The sequence below is a fragment of the Oncorhynchus keta genome, chromosome 35, assembly GCF_023373465.1.
Source record: "Oncorhynchus keta strain PuntledgeMale-10-30-2019 chromosome 35, Oket_V2, whole genome shotgun sequence".
In the NCBI taxonomy this organism is placed as follows: Eukaryota; Metazoa; Chordata; class Actinopteri; order Salmoniformes; family Salmonidae; genus Oncorhynchus; species Oncorhynchus keta.
Window position 1 is genome coordinate 11,825,213 of NC_068455.1, and position 20,357 is coordinate 11,845,569.

Genomic DNA, 20,357 nt, shown 5'->3' on the forward strand with positions numbered 1-20,357 from the left:
ATACTTGAAACGTGTAATTGCCTAATGTGTGCTAGCAAATGCAAATTCTATAGGCCTACATTTCTCCTCCACACGCATCAAGGGGCCTGTTCGGGACAGTGTGTCATATAAGCTTAGTTAGAATTTCAGTTTGAAATTGTGCACATTTTTTTTATCTCACCTGAATAAACCCCCCTACAATCATCCTTGTTGTTATCATAAATGAGTCACATAATATGCGTACTGTGTCTATTAAGTAGACATGAAGCCGTTCAGCAAGTCGAATGAAATCTGCATCCACCAGGGAGGGCCTTAATCAAAGCCACAGGCACATGACCGGTCACGTGATTCTCCTCTGATTTAAAGGTCAGAACTGAACGGGTCTGGAAAAACACTTTTCCAGGTGCTTTAGGAGAAGTGGACCTGGAACAAGTGTGTTGTAACTGGTCTTCTGCACGTCTGACAAGCGGATAACCGGTAATGTAACGTTTATTTTTATTGAATTTCATTTCAGTTTGCTTAGAAACATGATGTATTTGAGGAACTCCGTATCTGTTTTAGCCAGCTTTCTGGATGACGAGCTGACTACCCGTACAGTACAAAGACTAATTTACAGCTAACAATATGTTTCTTTCTTTGCTAAACGAGTAACGTTACTTATTTCCTGGTTAAATGTGGTTGTGACGAGCAGATAAAATAGCTTAAATGATCTACTAGTTAACGTTTGAAATGCAGCAGGTTTGTTCGGGCGGTTTTGTTTTGTGTGGCCTACTTTTAAGGGTCTCTTTTTAAATTGGCGGATAATGTTATATCCTGACGCTATTCTCGTGTCAATTTTTTTTTTTCGACATAAGCGTGTACATGTTATGAAGTCCAGTCATATTTGCATACAATCTTCAGACATTTCTCAAATGCATCTTATGTTGAAAGGGCTCAAAGTGCCCGACATTATGCAAACATGACTGGGCTGGTATGTAACTGAAATCCCGATTTCACTTTAAACCGGTCTGATATCTGGATAATACATTGAAAGCCAGACTCACTTAGTAATTGTAGCTCAAAGTTACTCTTGTCGCTATCGGAAGACTAGTGATCTGAAAGGCCTGGGATGTTTCCATGTCCAGTCCCAGCCTAATGCTGCGTTTAGACGAGGGACGCAGAAACGGTCATACCTGGCGACATGGGACAAGACCGCATAAGCAAGAAGGCACGACGGTATGCTTTCAGTGCAAATCAACATCCGGTAGAAAACAACGCTACTTCAGACTGCAAAAATTTAAATAGTTTAACTTTAACCATGGCGGCTGACCGCATTCACCAACTCTCTGACATAAAATCAAATCAAATGTATTTATATAGCCCTTCGTACATCAGCTGATATCTCACAGTGCTGTACAGAAACCCAGCCTAAAACAGCAAGCAATGCAGGTGTAGAAGCATGGTGGCTAGGGAAAAACTCCCTAGAAAGGCCAAAACCTAGAGAGGAACCAGGCTATGAGGGGTGGCCAGTCCTCTTCTGGCTGTGCCGGGTGGCGATTATAACAGAACCTGGCCAAGATGTTCAAATGTTCATAAATGACCAGCATGCGGTTTGCTGTCTATGGTTTCAATCTCGTACCACGGCATAATATCCAATTCAACCAATGTCTTGATGGTGGTTATATATTATACACTGGGTGGTTCGAGCCCTGACTGCTAATTGGCTGACAGCTGTGGTATAACAACATTTATTTTTACTGCTCTAATTGCTAAACAGCTTATAAGAGGAATAAGGTACCTCGGGGGGTTGATGTATGGCCAATATACCACGGCTAAGGGCTGTGTCCAGGCACTCCGCAATGTGTCCTTTAGAACAGCACTTATCTGTGGAATTATTGGCCATATACCACACCCCCCTTGTGCGCTATTGCTTTATTATACAATGGGTGGGTTTAATGCTGATTGTATGAAAGTGCACTCAAGCTGGTGTCTATTCCACAAGTTACCACAGATATTTTAACATCACAGATTCAGTCTGTTTACTCTGTTCCATCTGACTGTGCAATCCACTGTCCCATCAGCCCATCTCCACTATAAAAAGCATCTGGACACCTAACATTTCTTTTAGACTAACATTTTATTTTTCAACAGTGGTGATTTGTGTAAACCTTGTTGTCTGTCTTTGACATTTGCAACATTGTTTCAATATTGAAATTTGATCTACAGCTGTACCATAGTAATGAACGTAGGTGTCGGGACGAGACAGGAAGGCAGCTTTTCTCAGGCAGTTTGAAATCCTCAATCAGCTGGCATTTTTATGGATGTATGCAAAAAAATGTAAAGTGAAATGCAGAGGTTTTTAGTCGTTTCAGTTTGAAGTTTTTGTTCGCTGTGTTGGCTAGCTCCTCTGAACAACAGTGTCCTGATGCTGGAGCACATTTTCTGTGCCAGGTATAATCGCGCCTCTAACTCATTGTTATGGATGTTCCAAATAAATGTCACTAGAGAAGCGCTTAAAGGAAATGTGATTACTTTGCTGTTATTCTGTTAAGTTAGCTGTAGTTGGCTGGCTAGCATGCAAGGGATAAGAATATTGCCAGCCAGTATGGCAATGGAACGTTCTGAATGAATGCCTGGGTCGCGACCATAGATGCTGAACTAAGACTGAACGACTGGGTCGTGTCTCTGGCAACCGAACTGATAGAATGAACGACCAACCGGCTTGGGTAGCAACCACAGATTTGTCGGGGACTAAATTGTGAAAGGATGAAATGGTATGAATAAGTTAATCAAAATAACGATAATGAAGATGTCTATTTTATGCCAGGAATATAGTATATGCATATGATTAGTATATGTGGATAGAAAACACTCAGATGTTTCTAAAACTGGTTAAATCACGGCTGTGACTATAACAGAACGTGCGTTTCATCGAAAAGTGCATGAAAATATGATCACTGAAAATGGGAAAAAAATATCCATCCGTGACTTCAAGGAATTGTTCAAAGTGAACCGAATTAGTAGGCCGAGGTTGCAGTGCCTACAGCTTCCACACGTTGTCTAGAGTTGTCATTTGATTCGCAATTGATTCTTGGTCTAACCGGTTCAAGGGAACCAATTCCCTCCCGTCTCCGACCGGATGTTTTGGTCGAGCTTTCTTCAGACATGTTTTCGACACGGACAGCTAAAGAATTTACATCGCCTCCTGATGAATTTTATCGCTTATTAACGTGTACTAATACTTAAAGTTTCATTACAAAAGTATTTTGAAGTGTTTTGTGAAAGTTTATCGTCGACTTTTTGAATTTTAAAAAATGAGGTTAAGTTATGAAACGCAATTTTTTTCAGTTTTCCGTTTTTTCCGTTTATTCCGTTTATTATTATAGTATTCTTAGATCGATATCTAGGCTATATATGGACCGATTTTAATCGAAAAAAGACCCTAAATGATGTTTATGGGACATCTAGGAGTGCCAAGAAAGAAGCTCGTCAAAGGTAATGAATGTTTTATATTTTATTTCAGCGTTTTTGGTTTGCGCCGGCTAACGCAAAATCTGTCGTGTTAGGTGACGTTGCAGTATTTTGAGGGTGCATAGTATCAGATAATAGCTTCTCATGCTTTCGCTGAAAAGCATTTTACAAATCTGACTTGGTGGATAGATTCACAACGAGTGTAGCTTTAATTCAGTATATAGTATGTCCATTTTAATGAAAGTTTGAGTTTTATCAAAAACGATACGTGGCGCACTTGAAATTTCCGCTGATATATGTTCCCAACACGGGACCACTGCCCTAACAAGATAAAAGATATCATGTCCTTAAAGCCGGTGTTTGGATGATGTATTGTCATGGTTTGCCTGACTTCGACTCTGGCTTAACACCTGTGCTAATATCCTCAACACCGGCTTCTCGGGCATTATCACTTAAGGGTAGAGGTCGACCAATTATGATTTTTCAATACCGATTTATTGGAGGACCAAAAAAAGCCGATACTGACTTAATAGGCCGTTTATAAAAATAACAATTGGTAATAATGACAATTACTACAATACTGAATTAACACTTATTTTAACTTAATATAATACATCAATAAAATCAATTTATCCTCAAATAAATAATGAAACATGTTTAAATAATGCAAAGAAAGTGTTGGAGAAAGTGCAATATGGGTTTTAATAAATGATTAGAATATTACAAGTCTGAAACCATGACTGTATGAAATTGATGTGAATCATTAGATTATTATAATGCGTGTATGTGAGAGTAGTTTAGTTATGATACTGTGTAGTTCTTAGTCAGAATCAACATTTTGGGAACAGTGTGTCTCGTATTTTGATAACTGTTTGTCTGAGCCAGATTCGGGGCTGACCTTGGCTGGGACACTTCTTGGCTGGAACGTTCCAGGTCTCTCCTTATCTTAGGGGAGGGCACTTCCCTAATCTCTATTGGCGGGCGGATTTGATGGTTTGTGTAGAAGTGTGTGTCACTATAAAATTGAAGATCTTTGTACTGTGCATGTCAGAACGTTCCGTGATTAAACCTTTTTGACTATTTAGCTGGGTCTCCGTCTGTTTAATTCGACCAGGATCTTACAAATTCTGGTTTGCAGGCTGAGTAATATAATTGAATTGGGTGATGTACCTGGAGAACATAATTCTCTTATCTATGTGCCATGTAAGAAAGATAACGTTTAAGTTCCTTGCTCAGAACATGAGAACATATGAAAGCTGGTGGTTCCTTTTAACATGAGTCTTCAATATTCCCAGGTAAGACGTTTTATGTTGTAGTTATTATAGGACTATTTCTTTCTATACGATTTGTATTTCATATACCTTTGACTATTGGATGTTTTTATAGGCACTTTAGTATTGCCAGTGTAACAGTATAGCTTCCGTCCCTCTCCTCGCTCCTCCCTGGTGTCATGACGTTGGCCTGGGGGTAGGTTAATTACAGTCATAAATACCACGGTGGTACTGAATGAATATGGTGTCAGTTCGGTTGTCATCTGAGACATTCTCATCAATGATAAGATGACAAACTCTACAGTGGAAAGTCTGCACGTTGTAGTTATCGGATTCACATGGAATTGTTCAATTTAAATGTTTGAATATAAAATTATTGGTGAAGAGATTAAATGTAATTTTAGCTTCCAAATGAGAGATTTGGGGTTTTCATAAGGTTAGGCTTCTGCTCAATCAGTGGCCCGCCCCTGTGAAGGGACATGCACTCCGCTTCCTTCCTATATAAATAATATATGCCATTTAGCAGACGCTTTTATCCAAAGCGACTTACAGTCATGTGTGCATACATTCTACGTATGGGTGGTCCCGAGAATCGAACCCACTACCCTGGCGTTACAAGCGCCATGCTCTACCAACTGAGCTACAGAAGGACCACGAAGCCTTGACGACAATATAACCTCCTGTTCCAAGTACGTGAAGTCTGCAGCCTCTGCGTTAAAAGGACTAACATGTCAACTACAGAACTAAGCCAACCTCAGCGTGCGCTTTGGTTGCGAATGGTATGAACTCTTATTCACTACAGAAGTGATACCTCCTAGCCATTGAGTTAGCACCAGCAGCTGCAAACGCAGGCTAGGAAAGAACGGAGTATCCCGTCTACCACACAATGATGTTATTACAACGTATCCAATTGACCACCAGAGACATTCTTCAAAGGACTCGGTTTGGCAACACAGCCTTCCATCTACCACCAACCTAACGAAGCGCAGCTCAGAGTAAATATTTATTGTTTTTGCTTTTCCAAATGGGTGGTAACTTAGAATGCATAAGATACTGTAATTACGATAGCACAGCTTCTCCCTTTGTCCCTCAGTCTTCCCGCTTTTTCACTCAAACCCAGTCCCTTTTCTTTTGTGTAACCAGCTGTCATATCTGTTCTGCCCGCTAGGGACGTTTTCCTTTGTGAAATAATTTGTAATCAAGGTATGATTTAATTCTGTGTATGTGATGTCATAAGGTGAATGCACCAATTTGTAAGTCGTTCTGGATAAGAGCGTCTGCTAAATGACTTAAATGTAATGTAAATGTAATTAGTTAGGTATTTAGTAAATAATTAAACCCAATTTTTGTATTGCTGATTTAACTTGTGAGCCAGGTTTTGTGCAGATAACCAAGAATTTACAACTTTCAGATGAGACTGAATTAAGGGGACCATTAATATTGACTGCTATTGATGTAAAATATTACTAGGTCTTTAAGAGTTTATTCGAAGGTAACAGCTCTACAAATATTATTTTGTGGTTCACTGACTCTAGTTAATTACATTTACATGATTAGCTCAATCAGGTAATATTAATTACAGAGAAAGGATTTTATAGAATAGCATGTCATATCACTTAATCCGGCATAGCCAAAGACGCCACACTGGGCTCGAACCAGGAACACAACGACAACAGCCACCCTCGAAGCAGTGTTACCCATGCAGAGCAAGAGGAACAACGAAACGCTATTAGAGCGTTGGACTAGTAACCGGAAGGTTGCAAGTTCAAACCCCTGAGCTAACAAGGTACAAATCTGTTGTTCAGCCCCTGAACAGGCAGTTAACCCGCTGTTCCTAGGCCGTCATTGAAAATAAGAATTTATTCTTAACTGATCTTGCCTAGTTAAATAAAGGTAAAATAAAAATTTAAACTAGCTAGCCATTTCACATCGGTTACACCAGTCTCATCTCTTGAGTTGATAGGCTTGAAGTCATAAACAGCGCAATGCTTGACGTACAACGAAGAGCTGCTGGTAAAACGCACGAAAGTGCTGTTTGAATGAATGCTTATGAGTCTGCTGCTGCCTACCACCGCTCAGTCAGATACTTGTATGCCCAGTCAGATTATATGCAATGCAGGACAAGCTAGATAAACTAGTAATATCATCAACCATGTGTAGTTAACTAGTGATTATGAATGTTTTTATATAAGTTTAATGCTAGCTACCAACTTACCTTGGCTTACTGAATTTGTGTAACAGGCAGTCTGTCACGCCTTGGTCTTAGTATTTTGTGTTTTCTTTCTTTATTTGGTCAGGCCAGGGTGTGACATGAGTTTTTTTGTATTGGGGTTTAGTAGGTATTGGGATTGTGGTTGAGTAGGGTTGTCTAGCATAGTCTATGGCTGCCTGAGGCGGTTCTCAGTCAGGTGATTCTCGTTGTCTCTGATCGGGAACCATATTTAGGTAACCTGGGTTTCACTGTGTTTGTGGGTGATTGTTCCTGTCTCTGTTTGTTGTCACAAGATAGGCTGTACAGGTTCACGTTCCGTTTGTTGTTTTTGTATATTTAGATCTTGTATCGTTCATTTTTTCATTAAAGAACATGAGTAACCACCACGCCTCATTTTCGTCCACTCCTCTTTCAACAGACGAACGCCGTTAGTCTCCTTGTAGAGTTGCAGGTGGTTATAGCGTTGGACTAGTTAACTATAAGGTTGCAAGATTGGTTCCCCCGAGCTGACGATAAGGTGAAAATCTGTCTTTCTGCACCTGAACAAGGCAGTTAACCCACCATTCCTAGGCCGTCATTGAAAATAAGAATGTGTTCTTAACTGACTTGCCTAGTTAAAGATTAAATAAAGGTGTAAAAAAACAAACCATTTGAATCAGCCAAATCGGTGTCCAAAAATACTGATTTACGATTGTTATGAAAAGTTAAAATCGGCCCTGATTAATCGATCGACCTCTGCTGATTGAGCTACCTTAAGTAGTGTTGTGCTTAGCTGAATAAATCATACACACAAAGGTCCTAGACTGTTATATGGGAGTGCTGAAGACCGTACTTTTGTCCTTGTCATGAGGCGAGTCATTTTATTTTGTTTTTTTGCCGAACAATAAAGGTCCCTTCAGAGAAATGTTTTAACTTCCCCCTGTGGGTTTGAGAACCTGCTCTTCCACTGCACCAGACAGTTGGGCTGACATGATCTCTCCTCTCCCGCGTTACGGGCAGGCTACATGAGTCGCAGGCTATGACTGTTCAATAAGTCATATATCGGCCTGTCTGGCAAATTGAATAGACTTGATGAACATTAAAGAGCAATACATGACACTGTTTTACCCCCTTGTCTGATAAACAAGCCGTCTCACTGGCAATTCTAAAGCGGCACCTTCCATTAGTGGGTCAAGGATAAGTGATACACTGGGCTGTGTTCAGTAGGGAGAAATGTTTTGAAAGGGAGTATACTGGTAGGTACTACCTGAACAGGTTGACAATATGACAGCAACACATTAGCTCAGCTATTTGTTGCCGTCATATTGTAAAGGGGGTAAAACTGTGTTCTGTATTAATACTCTTTAGTGTTCATAAAGTATATAAATTACTTGGTCTTTCCCTACCATAATGACTGACTAGTGGATGAGGTGCTATAGAGAAGTGATCCTCTACTGCGTCGAGGCAGTCTTCTTTAGGGAAGTGGGGCTTGGTTGTCTTTGCTGAGTTGAAAGGAGTCGGTCATGTGTTCTGGTACTTTCCAAGTAAAGGTACTTGCTGCTGACTCATTCAGTCATGTGATTTCGCTATTGTGCAGCCCATTTATTGGGAATTTGCATGTGGCCACACACAACCACATGCCGTAATGTGCGTTAGGCCTAATTTGCGTTCCTGTTTGTGTCAGGTTCATGGGTTAAAGTAGCCATAGAATATAATTTTCTGCTCTGAACCAGTTACGGCTGTGTAACGGTGGCCAACAAGTTATTCTATACCAAGAATGACTTGGCAGTATCTGAGACAGACCTCCTTCAGTCTGCACTGGTATTGATCTGTGGGCCTGAGCCAAATCCATTAGCCCTTCTATGCCTGAGGCTGTATTCAAGCAAGTTGCACTGAAGTGCTCTCCTCTCTGCCCTCTTGATGTGGTGCTGAAGTGTTTGTGTCCCTGCATGGCTGACTCTCTCCACTCCCTGGGGCCAGTATGGTAGGTCTATGTGGCTTTGTTTTTACCTAAAACCAAGCTACATTTATTTTATTTTTTACAGGAAGTGATGTGGCGTGTGATATTTTTAGCGCTGGTGTCTGGGCTGTCAATCAGCTGGGCCCGGCCCCGCCTACCTCCGCTCTCCCACCAGATGGTGGACTACATCAACAAGGCCAACACTACATGGAAGGCTGGTCACAACTTCCATAATGTGGACTACAGCTACGTTAAGAGACTGTGTGGAACCGTGCTTAAAGGAGCCAAACTGCCCACCATGTGAGTGAGACCGTTGTATGGAGGGAATGTATTTGTGCTGCATCCAGGAAGTGTTCAAGCAGGAAGTGAACTGATCTGTTAATGTAACTTAACTCCTCTTTGGCTGCTTTACAGATTGACTTTACCAAGAGCACCACACAGTAAGGGCACGTTCAGGCAGTCTCCTGTTACTTGCGCTTGTTCTTTTGTTCTCTCTTTGTGTCGCTCTGTTGTCTTTAGGGTAGTAATGTAGGGTTAATGGCGTTCTTCTCTCCTCTGTAGGCTGCAGTATGCAGGGGATGTGGAGCTGCCTGACACCTTTGACCCTAGACAGCAGTGGCCCAACTGTCCCACTCTGAAGGAGATCCGGGACCAGGGCTCCTGTGGCAGCTGCTGGGTAAGAACAGACTGAGTCACCCTGGAGGATACTCCTGTGACTGAACCATGACGTTGAGTGTGTTTGACGTCCTCCGCAGGCGTTTGGCGCTGCGGAGGCCATCTCGGACCGTGTGTGTATCCATAGCAACGCCAAGGTCAGCGTAGAGATCTCCTCTGAAGACCTGCTCAGCTGCTGTGACAGCTGTGGCATGGGGTACGTGTGTTCTCATTCACCCGCTCTGTGACATGGCTGCATGTAAGCCATTGGGAGGTTGTTAGCATTGCTTACTGTGTGTGTTCCTAGTTGTAATGGTGGTTATCCCTCTGCTGCGTGGGACTTCTGGACTACAGAGGGACTGGTCACTGGAGGACTCTACGACTCTAACGTTGGTATGTAGTGATCTCCTGTCAGACCCTACTCTCTCTGGTCTCTCCTGACAGACCCTACTCTCTACAGCCCTGTTTCTCTCTCCTGACAGACCCTTCTCTCTCTCTGATCTCTCCTGTCAGACCCTACTCTCTACCTCCCTGTTTCTCTCTCCTGACAGACCCTACTCTCTCTCTGGTCTCCTGTCAGACCCTACTCCCTCTTTCTCTGGTCTCTCCTGTCAGGATGCAGGCCCTACTCTCTCTTTCTCTGGTCTCTCCTGTCAGGTTGCAGGCCCTACTCTCTCCCTCCCTGTATAACTCTCTTTCTCTGGTCTCTCCTGTCAGGTTGCAGGCCCTACTCTCTCCCTCCCTGTATAACTCTCTTTCTCTGGTCTCTCCTGTCAGGTTGCAGGCCCTACTCTCTCCCTCCCTGTAACTCTCCCTCTCTGGTCTCTCCTGTCAGGTTGCAGGCCCTACTCTCTCCCTCCCTGTATAACTCTCTTTCTCTGGTCTCTCCTGTCAGGTTGCAGGCCCTACTCTCTCCCTCCCTGTAACTCTCCCTCTCTGGTCTCTCCTGTCAGGTTGCAGGCCCTACTCTCTCCCTCCCTGTATAACTCTCTTTCTCTGGTCTCTCCTGTCAGGTTGCAGGCCCTACTCTCTCCCTCCCTGTAACTCTCCCTCTCTGGTCTCTCCTGTCAGGTTGCAGGCCCTACTCTCTCCCTCCCTGTATAACTCTCTTTCTCTGGTCTCTCCTGTCAGGTTGCAGGCCCTACTCTCTCCCTCCCTGTAACTCTCCCTCTCTGGTCTCTCCTGTCAGGTTGCAGGCCCTACTCTCTCCCTCCCTGTATAACTCTCCCTCTCTGGTCTCTCCTGTCAGGTTGCAGGCCCTACTCTCTCCCTCCCTGTATAACTCTCCCTCTCTGGTCTCTCCTGTCAGGATGCAGGCCCTACTCCATCCCTCCCTGTGAGCACCATGTTAACGGCACACGACCCCCCTGTACAGGAGAGGAGGGTGACACCCCACAATGTACCAACCAGTGTGAGACTGGATACACGCCTGGCTACAAGCAGGATAAACACTTCGGTAAGTAAATACATTCACACACAATGTGGATGTCCACTTAGCAAGAATACCTACACACTCAGTCCTCCCTCTTGTACCCTAGTGGACCTACACACTAAGCCCTCCCTCCTGTGGCCCTACACACTAAGCCCGCCCCCCTGTACCCTAGTGGCCCTACACACTAAGCCCTCTCTCCTGTGGCCCTACACACTAAGCCCTCTCTCCTGTGGCCCTACACACTAAGCCCTCTCTCCTGTGGCCCTACACACTTAAGCCCTCTCTCCTGTGGCCCTACACACTTAAGCCCTCTCTCCTGTGGCCCTACACACTTAAGCCCTCTCTCCTGTGGCCCTACACACTTAAGCCCTCTCTCCTGTGGCCCTACACACTTAAGCCCTCTCTCCTGTGGCCCTACACACTTAAGCCCTCTCTCCTGTGGCCCTACACACTTAAGCCCTCTCTCCTGTGGCCCTACACACTTAAGCCCTCTCTCCTGTGTCCCTACACACTTAAGCCCTCTCTCCTGTGGCCCTACACACTTAAGCCCTCTCTCCTGTGGCCCTACACACTTAAGCCCTCTCTCCTGTGGCCCTACACACTTAAGCCCTCTCTCCTGTGGCCCTACACACTTAAGCCCTCTCTCCTGTGGCCCTACACACTTAAGCCCTCTCTCCTGTGGCCCTACACACTTAAGCCCTCTCTCCTGTGGCCCTACACACTTAAGCCCTCTCTCCTGTGGCCCTACACACTTAAGCCCTCTCTCCTGTGGCCCTACACACTTAAGCCCTCTCTCCTGTGGCCCTACACACTTAAGCCCTCTCTCCTGTGGCCCTACACACTTAAGCCCTCTCTCCTGTGGCCCTACACACTTAAGCCCTCTCTCCTGTGGCCCTACACACTTAAGCCCTCTCTCCTGTGGCCCTACACACTTAAGCCCTCTCTCCTGTGGCCCTACACACTTAAGCCCTCTCTCCTGTGGCCTAGGTAAGAGCTCGTACAGTTTGCCCTCTGAAGAGCAGCAGATCATGACTGAGCTCCTGAAGAACGGACCTGTGGAAGGAGCTTTCACTGTCTATGAAGACTTCCTGCTCTACAAGTCTGGTGATTACACATGCCTCTTCTGTCTAGTGTAGCTTTTACTGCTCTAGGAATGTCATTGATTGGATAACATTATTTACTATTCAGGTAAAAATCTATACATAAATGTTTCTGCTCTTTATGTGATTTGCAATGCAGTGAACACTGGAAGAATGATCATGTAGTTACCACAGTGAATTATTGTGTTTGTCAATTAATCCCATAAAGGAAGGATGGGTTGGCAATTTGAGACAAATGTAATTCATTCTCACATTGAAATGTTTTTCTGGCACCCCAACTTTCTCTCGGTCTAGGTGTGTATCAGCATGTCTCTGGCAGTGCAGTAGGAGGCCATGCCATTAAGGTCCTGGGCTGGGGAGAGGAGGGGGGGACTCCTTACTGGCTGGCTGCCAACTCCTGGAACACTGACTGGGGAGAGAATGGTGAGCCACTTACACGACTTCTGTAACAACTCTGGACAAACTATCGGTTAATCATTTCTAAAGGAAGATTGTGTGCTTCTTGGCTACTCAAACACAATGTGTTTTTCTGTCCTGTCCCCCAGGTTTCTTTAAGATCCTGAGAGGTAAGGACCACTGTGGCATCGAGTCTGAGATGGTGGCTGGTGTCCCTTTGTAACCACGACAACGGTAACCATGAAGTGATTTCAGAGACTGCTGCAGGTGTACCAGTCCTCCTCTCCACTGGCCTTTACACTGGTTCTAATTCCCAGTCAACCCCTAACCCCGCTAGGCACCTCTTTAGTTCCAAATAATTGGTTTAGAAAATGCTACCCTGTCTGAGGGAAAGGCCGGAGCTACTACCATGTAGCTTCTATGGGTCCTACTACCGTATAGCTCATACCCGTTCCTGATTCTCATCAGATCTCAGAGTTGTGTAAGAGGAGTGCCAAGGGGTTGACTTGGAACTGGGTATATGTGAACCATGGCTTCGTCTTTAGTTAAATGTGTTCTTCCTGGTGTCTCAATCTGTAGTGGTTTCTTCCACCTCAAATCCACTCTGTCAGCTCCACCTCAAATCCACTCTGTCAGCTCCACCTCAAATCCACTCTGTCAGCTCCACCTCAAATCCACTCTGTCAGCTCCACCTCAAATCCACTCTGTCAGCTCCACCTCAAATCCACTCTGTCAGCTCCACCTCAAATCCACTCTGTCAGCTCCACCTCAAATCCACTCTGTCAGCTCCACTGATGTGAATGCAGGATGGGTGAAAAGTACCTGTGCAGAATGAGAGGAAGCTACAGTAGACTATTGAGACCCCCCCCCCACAGTGGGAGACTCAGTAGAGGTCCATTTTGCTTCCTGTTTGAGTGGTCACAAGCTGTGCTAAAAAGTCCTCTCCCTGTAGTTCACAACAATCACACCAATTTAAAAATGTATGATGCTTTAAACTTTTTAAAACTGTATTTTTTTTAATTCGATGTGATCACTGATGGCATTGTGCACATTTAGTTTTTAAATTGTATTATAAGGGAAGCGAGAGTGGTTTTGTACTGATGGGATTGTTTTATTTGAATGCTTTGTCTTTAATGCTTCTCTGTTCTGATCAAGTGTTCTGGAATGATTGTATTGAGTTGCATTAAATAAAAGTCAACCAATATGTTTAACTTGGTCTCTGAATTGTCCTGGCCTTGTTTTGGAGTGGCTTAAACTCCTGTTCTCCCTGCCATGCAGTCGTCACAGTGCTTATACAGATGCCAGCCTAAAACCTCAGACCCCACTACTTTCATCTTCGTTGACATTTGTGCGTTGACATTTGTGCGTTTTAACTTGGTCTCTGACATTTCCTGGCCTTGTTTTGAGTGGCTTAAACTCCTGTTCTCCCTGCCATGCAGTCGACAGTGCTTATACAGATACCAGCCTAAGACCTCAGACCCCACTACTTTCATCTTCGTTGACATTTGTGCGTTGACATTTGTGCGTTTAACTTGGTCTCTGAATTGTCCTGGCCTTGTTTTGGAGTGGCTTAAACTCCTGTTCTCCCTGCCATGCAGTCGTCACAGTGCTTATACAGATGCCAGCCTAAAACCTCAGACCCCACTACTTTCATCTTCGTTGACATTTGTGCGTTGACATTTGTGCGTTGACATTTGTGCGTTGACATTTGTGCGTTGACATATGTGCGTTGACATTTGTGCGTGTTTGTGTAGGGATCCCTCCACCGAGTAACAAGTGTGTGGACATTACCTGTTTAAACAAACCAGGCCGTTGGTAGACCACCAAGGGAAACCATGTGATCACTACCTAAACAGTAAAGGTAGCATTCGTTTTAGCTTTATTTTGTTTAATCTTAAATATACAAACCTCCAATTCAGGAAAACGTACAGCAAACCAAATATTCATTTGTTTCTTAAATTCCCAAAATGTATTTCTTTAATTACATGAAATCTAAAGATTCTAAATTGCAGATGACCCTTCTCCCCCAACGTGTTGTCCCTTCATGGATTTGAAAGGAACTCTGTGAGAAGGGGGGCGACTCTGCATTGGGGCTGTGCAGGGAAGCAAGTCTTTGTACAACTCAAGTTTTAGTTTGCAGGTGGCATAAAGGGACCAAGGTTTTTGACCTGAGCTACCAGTAAAAACCAATGTCCCTCAAATGCAGTAATGAGGAGCCCAAATCATGAGCTTCAGGGATTTTCCACATTTCTTAACTCTGTCCATTCCTTTTGCATCCATGGGGGGATGACCTGCAGTGTATTCTGGGAATACTTTTACTCCCAAGTATTGTTGAAAAGAATTGCACTTGACGTATTCCTGAACTTTTCATTCTAATATATGGCTTAATTTGGATTGCTTTAACAGGGTAACTACTTAGTGCAAAAAGTGTGACAACCAAATGGCCAAGCTGCTATTTAGCAGTGTATCTTTTGGGACAGAACATATTCAAACCTGAGTTTCTTGTTCAGAAGAGCAATGTTGAAATGTAACAGCAGCTTAAACACCTTGACTTTGTACCAAAAAAGAAGAATCCATCAGCTTTGAACTGAAACAAGACCCTGAAAGGGGGATGAGGCTGTGATTGGGTAACTGTCAGTGAACAGGCTCCTGCTATTGGCTGACCAAACTCTCTGGGATGGAAGTATTAAAGTTGTGCTGGAGTGCTGTTTGCGTATTATAATTGTGTTTACATCTCAGGTTGCCCCTGATGTAGTACAGGAGCAGGCCTTTGCTGATGATCAGCAGCAGTGGCCTATGGGATATGTGGTCCTTTTCCTGTATAGAATGTTCATGTCTTAATTTACTGTCCATCTCCTGGCCTTGAGTCTTCCTCAATGAGCCGTTCCTCTGCTTCCTCTTCCTGCTCTGCCTCTTGTTTTGGTTCCTCAACGATGACTCCCTCTTTCACATCTACACCCCCTTCCTGTTCAGGTGCACCCTGGGAGTTAGCGTCTGGCTGTTGTAGTTTGGGAGGAGAGAGAAGCTCAGGGGGAGCTATTAGACCGTCCTGGTTTAGATCCTGAGTCTGCAGGAGAAAGTCTACCATGGCCACCACCTGAAAAACATAAGCATTGACCTAGGGTGCAGATGAACTAAGTGCAACACTGTACAGTCAGCTTCAGTGTATATTCAGTTACGCTGAGCAACAGTAAGTCCTACAGTAACCCAATCTTTATATTTAGACAACAGTACAGGCTACATGATGTATGTGCATCCTGATATACAAACCCCTCTAACACTACATCATGCTAGCTAGCTGGTCATCAACTGACTTCATGATCAGGACAATATATGTCCTAACTCCAACACTGAAGAGATTTTCTATAGATGTTATATATCTATATATACACACACACACACCTCACCATCTCAGCTGACTGTTCTCCAGGTGCATTGTGGGAGTTGTATTCAGAGAGCAGCTTCATTATCTCCAGGCCGTCCATGTGACCGCTGCGGTCGTAGTCATGGAGACTGAACAGGAAGAACACCTCTGACCAGCAGGAAATAGGAAGATGATTCATTAATAATGCCACTGATTACTTTTCGTGCGTTTGTGTGCGTGCGCATGTGTGCGTGTGTGTGCGTGTGTGTTTACCTTGTTCCCAGGTGTTATCCGGTCCTCCATGTCCCTCCTTTACGTTGGCCTTGATGTAGCTCTGCAGCAGCCTGACATACAGAGGTTAGAGGTCAAGGGTTAGAAGGTTCAACCGCAGGCCCACCTGACTGGGTAGCACGGTACTTCACGGTACAGAAAGTAGCAATGTAATCTAGTCTAGATTTGTATCAAGATTTTACAAACACAAACTCTGTGAAGGGATTGTTTCAGTGAGGATGGAATTCATCCCAACTACCGCTGAATACAGAGGTTCTCCCAGCAATATATGAGTCGCATAATCCAATCAAAATCAAAAGTTATTGGTCACATGACCTACACATATTGCAGATGTTATCGCAGGTGCAGCGAAATGCTTATGATTCTCACTCCAACAGTACAGTAATACTATACTGATATTTTTTGTTTCTGTGGGTATTGTTTTATATTGTTAGATATATATATATATAACACAAAACAATAAAAGATCAGAGCGATGTCAAAGTCCAGAATATACGGTGCTGTAAAAAAGTATTTTCCTCCTTTATAATCCTCTCTATTTCTGATAATGAATGTTATCAGATCTTCAACCAAAACCTAATATTAGATAAAGGGAACCTGAGTGAACAAATAACACAACAATTACATACTTCATTTATTTCAAAAACAAAGTTATGCAACACCCAATGCCCCTGTGTGAAAAAGTAATTGCCCTGTTACACTGAATAACTGGTTGTGCCATCTTTAGCTCCAATGACTCCAGCCAAACTGCTTCCTGTAGTTGTTGATCAATCTCTCACATCACTGTGGGGGAATTTTGGCCCACTCTTCCATGTAGAACAGCTTTAACTCAGCGGGATTTGTGGGTTTTCAAGCATGAACTGCTCGTTTCATGTCCTGCCACAACATCTCAATTCGGTCTGAACTTTGACAAGCTTTCGCCGTACCTTAGTTCATTGTTAATGAACAGACGTACGAGCTACCAGACCCGGTCTCAGGGACGGACCCGGTCTCAGGGAAGGACCCGGTCTCAGGGAAGGACCCGGTCTCAGGGAAGGACCCGGACCCGGTCTCAGGGAAGGACCCGGTCTCAGGGACGGACCCGGAGGGACGGACCGGACCCGGAAAAAGGGACGGACCCGAAAAAGGGACGGACCCGGTCTCAGGGAAGGACCCGGTCTCAGGGAAGGACCCGGTCTCAGGGAAGGACCCGGTCTCAGGGAAGGACCCGGTCTCAGGGACGGACCCGGAAAAAAGGGACGGACCCGGTCTCAGGGAAGGACCCGGTCTCAGGGACGGACCCGGTCTCAGGGACGGACCCGGTCTCAGGGACGGACCCGGAAAAAAGGGACGGACCCGGTCTCAGGGACGGACCCGGTCTCAGGGAAGGACCCGGTAAAAGGGAAGGACCCGGTCTCAGGGAAGGACCCGGTCTCAGGGACGGACCCGGTCTCAGGGACGGACCCGGTCTCAGGGACGGACCCGGAAAAAAGGGACGGACCCGGTCTCAGGGAAGGACCCGGTCTCAGGGACGGACCCGGTCTCAGGGACGGACCCGGTCTCAGGGACGGACCCGGTCTCAGGGAAGGACCCGGAAAAAAGGGACGGACCCGGTCTCAGGGAAGGACCCGGAAAAAGGGACGGACCCGGTCTCAGGGACGGACCCGGTCTCAGGTAAGGACCCGGTATAAGGGACGGACCCGGTCTCAGGGAAGGACCCGGTCTCAGGGACGGACCCGGTCTCAGGGACGGACCCGGTCTCAGGGACGGACCCGGAAAAAAGGGACGGACCCGGTCTCAGGGAAGGACCCGGAAAAAAGGGACGGACCCGGTCTCAGGGACGGACCCGGTCTCAGGGACGGACCCGGTCTCAGGGACGGACCCGGTCTCAGGTAAGGACCCGGTCTCAGGGACGGACCCGGTCTCAGGGACGGACCCGGTCTCAGGGACGGATAACTCTGCACATCCCTTCCATCTCCACTGAGTTATAAAAATCTGCTTTTTAGGTATTTTTTGCACCTTACTTGTGAAATAATCTCCAGAACTCTCAACAATGTTATGTTTTGGTACCACTAGGGACATTCAGATGGCTGATTCATGGCCTATTACCTGAAGAATGGGTTTGTTTTTTCTGATTGTATTTTGTAATTTGATAACTGCATTATATTTGTCAATATTTCACATTTGTATGATTGTGTACATGCAGGGCTCCCTAGGAAAAGAGGCCTTGGTCTCAACAGGATTTCCCTGCTTAAATAAATACATTTTTTTTTTATGGTTAGATACGGGCTGGAGCAAAACCCTGCACACCTACTAGCTCTCTTTCCCTGCTTCAACCCTGTATTTAATAGAGTTGGCCCCTAGCTGGAATAAAGGGTTTTAAAGTAAAAGATGCCACAAACCTGCGGTCCTCCTCTCCAGAGCCGAAGGGATTGGCCAGTGTGAAAGGGGGAAGGGCTCCTACTGACTGTACTCTGTGGGACACAGAGAGACAGACAGAGAGAGAGACAGAGAGAGAGACAGAGAGAGAGACAGAGAGAGAGACAGAGAGACAGAGAGAGACAGACACAGAGAGAGACAGAGAGAGAGACAGACAAGACAGACAGACAGACAGACAGACAGACAGACAGACAGACAGACAGACGGAGAGAGAGACAGACGGAGAGAGAGACAGACAGAAGGAGAGAGAGACAGACAGAAGGAGAGAGAGACAGACAGAAGGAGAGAGAGACAGACAGAAGGAGAGAGAGACAGAAGGAGAGAGAGACAGACAGAAGGAGAGAGAGAGAGAAGGGTGATAACAAAAATGATCAGTGTTGGTTTTATGGCTAGTATTAAGTGCAGGGAAAGTTTCCCTTTGACCTATACCTGAAGTGATACATAAACAGGCTCCCTCTGAACTCTGACACATATCTCTCTCTGTTGTTGTTACCAGCCAGGGACATTTTGTGATGTAATCCAGTGGCCTCACCTGAGTGTTTCCTTAACATCATACTTCCTGTTTCTGTTATTCCTACATGACCTGAAAGACAGTGCAACAGTATAGCCTACATTCCTAGCTCTGATCACAGGTCTAGATAAATATCCTGAAAAATAAATGAACCAGTAATGTACAAGGTTAGCTGGCATTGACTGTCTGCTCAGTGCCCACTATTTTTCTAGCAACCAACCACGCGGTCACACCTGAAGGTTCACACCTCAGAGGCGGTTGTGATGTAAACTCACATACAGGTACAGTACATACAGTGTAGTCTGTTGTCTGACAAGTTCACCAGGAAATATAAACAACAAAGCACGACAAAACGTAACAGAAATTAAACTGGAAAAGTCACCCTGCTGGAAAATCCACTTTTGACCCGTTTGGATTTTGCTGGTAATTTTAAAACCTTGACGCCAAATGATCTCTGCTCTACACTTTCATTGCGCGTGCGCGCGCGTGTGTGTGTCAGGGCCTACCTTTGGTCCTCGGGCACCTGTGGCGCGGACACACACTGGTGCGCGAGCAGGAGCAGGGATAGCATACCTGTCACCAGCATGTCCGCGCCAGACTCTAACGACGCACCTGCAAGCGCAACAAGCAATTTCGCTATCATTCTTCAGGCTCGACAGGTCCGACATTGAACATTGTAGGCGTGTTGTATATAACATTTAGGCCGATAATTTACTTATTAAAACATGTTGAAATGTTATTCTGGAACAAATGTGTAATAACCGTAGGTTATGAGAAATAATCATCATAACGTATAGCAATGATTTAAAACATTTCCATTATTCCCACACAGCTATAGTGATGCTTATGCTGCAACATTTCACCCATCTGGTGCAACAAAAGTATCAATCTTTCACTTAAAATGTAATCTATCAGTTATGATGTATTGGGCTAAATTGTTGCAATGTTTTCATATCCTACCTGTTGGCCTGTTTGATGAGTAGAAAAACAAACGCATCCTAACGTCCTGTTGTCAATTCCGATTGTGAATTCATAGCGGAAGATTCTACCATTCAGCCCAACCCACTCGCCCTCCGGTAATATCTACACTGCACTGCGCAGCCGCGAGAGGCCTGGGCCGCGGACGAATAATTAAAAATACATCCTTCCTTCCTCCCTTTCTTTAAAGTAATCACTGATCTGACAAGACAGGAGAGTTGGAAGCTATATGGAGCCCCTGAGTACTTATATCTAGCTTTGTTAACTTTAGATAATAAATATCCTCATGTAGAGGGGGAATTATAAAAGTAATAAAATGAAAGAAAGATGTAGTTTGAAAGTAATCGAACTGGCATCTGTTT

At 44.8% G+C, this 20,357-nt stretch overlaps 2 protein-coding genes across 11 annotated transcripts; one reads left to right on the plus strand and one right to left on the minus strand.

Moving 5' to 3' along the window:
* The first annotated feature begins 293 nt into the window (after nucleotides 1–293).
* LOC118379777 (cathepsin B-like) lies at nucleotides 294–13,644 on the plus strand. 9 transcript variants are annotated; one of them, XR_008092521.1, is made up of 11 exons: nucleotides 294–456; nucleotides 8,937–9,151; nucleotides 9,413–9,527; nucleotides 9,607–9,722; nucleotides 9,813–9,898; nucleotides 10,121–10,282; nucleotides 10,341–10,400; nucleotides 10,459–10,518; nucleotides 10,577–10,694; nucleotides 10,755–10,961; nucleotides 11,925–12,041. XR_008092521.1 is itself a non-coding variant. In XM_052496510.1 (9 exons), exons 2-9 carry the CDS (start codon nucleotides 8,943–8,945, stop codon nucleotides 10,665–10,667), a joined length of 897 nt encoding a protein of 298 aa, XP_052352470.1. In that variant the 5' UTR covers nucleotides 294–456; nucleotides 8,937–8,942; the 3' UTR covers nucleotides 10,668–10,682. The 9 variants fall into 9 exon arrangements, 5 of the variants coding, with proteins under 5 accessions (XP_052352470.1, XP_052352471.1, XP_052352468.1 ...); XR_008092522.1 differs by lacking the exon at nucleotides 10,577–10,694 and having other exon boundaries at nucleotides 10,459–10,576; XR_008092523.1 differs by lacking the exons at nucleotides 10,459–10,518; nucleotides 10,577–10,694 and having other exon boundaries at nucleotides 10,341–10,458.
* Nucleotides 13,645–14,295: 651 nt separating this feature from the next.
* On the minus strand, nucleotides 14,296–20,134 carry LOC118379778 (cell growth regulator with EF hand domain protein 1-like). Of its 2 annotated transcripts, none has more exons than XM_052496512.1 (6): nucleotides 19,978–20,133; nucleotides 19,524–19,629; nucleotides 18,470–18,541; nucleotides 16,071–16,141; nucleotides 15,841–15,965; nucleotides 14,296–15,530 (listed from the first exon to the last, which is right to left on the minus strand). In XM_052496512.1, exons 1-6 carry the CDS (start codon nucleotides 20,012–20,014, stop codon nucleotides 15,276–15,278), a joined length of 666 nt encoding a protein of 221 aa, XP_052352472.1. In that variant the 5' UTR covers nucleotides 20,015–20,133; the 3' UTR covers nucleotides 14,296–15,275. The 2 variants fall into 2 exon arrangements, with proteins under 2 accessions (XP_052352472.1, XP_052352473.1); XM_052496513.1 differs by having other exon boundaries at nucleotides 15,367–15,530; nucleotides 15,836–15,965; nucleotides 19,978–20,134.
* Nucleotides 20,135–20,357: the final 223 nt, after the last annotated feature.